General features: G+C 60.6%; 1 protein-coding gene across 1 annotated transcript; it reads left to right on the forward strand.

Annotated features, from left to right (window-relative positions):
• Positions 1 to 436: 436 nt before the first annotated feature.
• LOC103800634 (deleted in malignant brain tumors 1 protein-like) lies at positions 437 to 3,443 on the forward strand (the record flags this gene model as incomplete). The annotated part of the gene is made up of 5 exons (XM_009073015.1): positions 437 to 494; positions 819 to 952; positions 1,545 to 1,725; positions 2,329 to 2,643; positions 3,324 to 3,443. Coding segments are annotated over exons 1-5 (808 nt in total), but the record flags the coding sequence as incomplete, so codon positions are not given.
• Between the last annotated feature and the right edge of the window lie 63 nt (positions 3,444 to 3,506).

A 3,506-nucleotide genomic window follows, 5' to 3' on the forward strand; every position in this document is an offset into this window, starting at 1 on the left:
ACATGGAGCAACCAAGAGTCTTTGGGGCACTCAAGTCACATCTACAGGTAACATTGACTTGTCTGGGACAGGTGATACTCACCTAGGGGGGTCACACTTGGGGGGGACACCTGGGGGAACACCTGAGGGACACCTTGGGGGCTGAGGGGGTTTGGGGGATGGAAATGACACCTGGGGAGGGTGAGGAGGGTTTGGGGGAAGTTTAAGGGGGGGGAATGGCACCTGGGAGGGTTCAGGTGTACCTGTGCTGGGACAGGTGAGGCACACCTGGGAGACACTGGGGGGGAGTTGGGGCAGGTTTTGGGGGGGAGAAATTGTGTCCTGGGGTGCTCAGGTGTGTGAGGCAGTTGAGACACCTTGGGAGGACATGTGGGGAGGGTTTGATCCTTCTCACCTCACCTGTGACCTCACCTGAACTCAGGTGTCCACCACAGCCATGAGGTTCCTTTACCTGTGCACCCACCTGGGGCTCCTCCTCCACCTGGGCCTCTGTGGTGAGTGGAACATCTGGAGGAAGGAGGAGGTGGGGACAGGGGGTGCCACACCTGACCCCAAGACCCACCTGAGATCACCAGTTGATCCCAAGACCCACCTGAGGTCACACCTGAACCCTAGCCCCACCTGAGGTCACACCTGACCTTCCCATGGTCACCTGTTGACCTCAGGACCCACCTGAGGTCACACTTGACCTTCCCATGGTCACCTATTGACTTCAAGACCTACCTGTGGTCACCTGTTGGCCCCAAGACCCCAACCCCACCTGTCCCCTCACCTGGACATCTCCCAGGTGTGCTCACACCTGTCGTTCCCTCCCTCAGCTCATCCTCGTCTGCGACTGGTCAACGGCTCCAACCCCTGTGTGGGGCGTGTGGAGGTGCTGCACCTGCAGAGCTGGGGCACCGTCTGCGATGACACCTGGGACATGGAAGCTGCGCAGGTGGTTTGTCGCCAGGTGAGCCCTCACAGGCCACACCTGTCCCCCATAGGTATGCCCAGACCAGATGTACCCACACCTGTACCCCATGGGTGTCGCTAGACCAGGTGTGTCCATACCTGTCCGACCAGGTGTACCCAGACCAGATGTACCCACACCTGTACCCCATGGGTGTCGCTAGACCAGGTGTGTCCATACCTGTCCTCCCAGGTGTATCCAGACCAGGTGTGTCCACACCTGTCCCACCAGGTGTACCCAGACCAGGTGTGCCCACACCTGTCCCCCCAGGTGTGCCCAGACCCGGTGTGCCCACACCTGTCCCCCCAGGCGTGCCCAGACCAGATGTACCCACACCTGTCCCCCCAGGTGTGCCCGGACCAGATGTACCGCAACCTGTCCCCCCAGATGGCCCAGACCAGATGTACCCACACCTGTCCCCCCAGGTGTGCCCTCTCCTGTCCCCTAGGTGTGCTGTGGGAGGGTCCTAGAGCCCCCTCAGGTGCACCTAATCTAGGTGTGCCCTGCCTTGTTCCCCAGGTGAGCCATGGGGGGACCCTGAGAGCCCCCTCAGGTGTCCCTAACACAGGTGTACCCTCACCTGTCCCCCCAGGTAGGCTGTGGGAGGGCCCTGAGAGCACCTGGAGATGCCCGTTTCGGCCAGGGGGAGGGGCCAATCTGGCTGGATGGCACCAGGTGCACAGGTGAGGAGGAAGAGCTTGGCGAGTGCCATTTGCACTCCTGGGGAGACCACGACTGCGGCCACGGGGAGGATGCAGGTGTGGTGTGTACAGGTAAGGACAGGTGAGGGCAGGGGACACATGAGTGAGGAGTGGGAGGGGCTCAGGTAACACCTGGATTCAGGGAACAAGGTGGGGAGGGAGGAGGGGTGGGGTCAGGTGTGCTCAGGTGAAGTCAGGTGGGTCCTAGGGCTGTTCAGGTGAGCTCAGGTTGGGCCTGGGGGATGTTCAGGTGAGCACAGGTGAGGTCAGATGAGTCCTGGGGGTGCTCAGATGAACTCAGGTGGGTCCTGGGGGTGCTGAGGTGAGGTCAAGTGGGTCCTAGGGCTGTTCAGGTGAGCTCAGGTTGGGCCTGGGGGTTGCTCAGGTAACACCTGGTTATAGGGACTGGGGGGAACCAGGTGTGTAGGGATGTTCAGGTGAGCTCAGGTGTGCCCTGAGGGTGCTTAGCTGAGCTCAGGTTGGGCCTGGAGGATGTCCAGGTGAGCTCAGGTGGGGCCTGGGATATGCTTAGGTGAGCTCAGGCAACACCTTGATGTAGGGACTGGGGGGTCCAGGTGTGCTCAGGTAACACAGGTATGAGGTGTGAAGGGCTCAGGGAGGGGGCAAGTGTGCCCAGGTGTTTCTCCTCCGTCACACCTACCTGTCTCTCCCCAGGTACATCCCCCCTGCAGGTGAGGCTGCAGGATGGTACCAGACCCTGTGCTGGGAAGGTACAGGTGCTGTCCCAGCACACCTGGCGTGGCCTGTGTGGCACTACCTGGAGCCTGAGGGAGGCTCAGGTGATCTGCCACCAGGTGGGCTGTGGCCCTGCCCTGGCAGCACCTGTGGGGACTCACCTGGCCCCCGAGGAGCTGATGGAGGGGCTCACCTGTCGAGGGGATGAGGTGCACCTGGTGGAGTGTCACGGCTTGACTGAAGGTACCTGTGGGGCAGGTGTGGAGGCACAGGTGGTGTGCAAAGAGGTGGAAGGTGAGAGGGGCCTGGGGGCCACCTGGAGGGTACCTGGGGGGATACCTGGGGGACAGGTGAGAGGGAGGGAGGGGAAAGGGAGGGAGGGGGAGGTGAGCACAGGTAGCTCAGGCAGCGCAAGTGGGAGGCCGGAGGGACTGGGTGATGAACTCAGTGGGTTCAGGTGTGCTCAGGTAACACAGGTATGGGATGTGAGATGGTTCAGGTGTATTCAGGTGTGCTTGGGTAACAGGTGTGGTGTGAGATGGTTCAGGTGTACTCAGGTAACACAGGTGTGAGGTATGAGATGGTTCGGGTGTGCTCAGTAACACAGGTGTGAGATGGTTCAGGTGTGCTCAGGTAACACAGGTGTGAGGTGTGAGATGGTCCGGGTGTGCTCAGGTAACACAGGTGTGAGGTGGTCCAGATGTGTGTTCAGGTAACACAGGTGTGAGAGGGTTCAGGTGTCCTCAGGTAACACAGGTGTGAGGTGTGTGATGGTTCAGGTGTGCTCAGGTAACACAGGTGTGAGGTGTGAGATGATTCAGGTGTGCTCAGTAACAGAGGTGTGAGGTGTGAGATGGTTCAGGTGTGTTCAGGTAACACAGGTGTGAGGTGGTCCAGGTGTGCTCAGGTAACACCTGGCTGCAGGGCCAGATGTGAGGTGACCCCCTCACACCTGTTACCTGTCTCACCTGCAGAGCTGCTCCAATCCTGCCTGGTGCTGGAGGGACTCCTGGGGGTGGGGCTGGGGCTCAGTGGGACCCTCCTGGGAGCTTACCTGTGCACCAGGTGTGCCAGGAAGAGGAGGAGCTTCGCAGGTAAGAGCACCTGAGACTCTCCAGGTGTGTGTGCGTGTGTGTGTCCCATCCTTGACCCTCCCC

The sequence above is a fragment of the Acanthisitta chloris genome, unplaced genomic scaffold (genome assembly GCF_000695815.1).
Source record: "Acanthisitta chloris isolate BGI_N310 unplaced genomic scaffold, ASM69581v1 scaffold8224, whole genome shotgun sequence".
In the NCBI taxonomy this organism is placed as follows: domain Eukaryota; kingdom Metazoa; phylum Chordata; class Aves; order Passeriformes; family Acanthisittidae; genus Acanthisitta; species Acanthisitta chloris.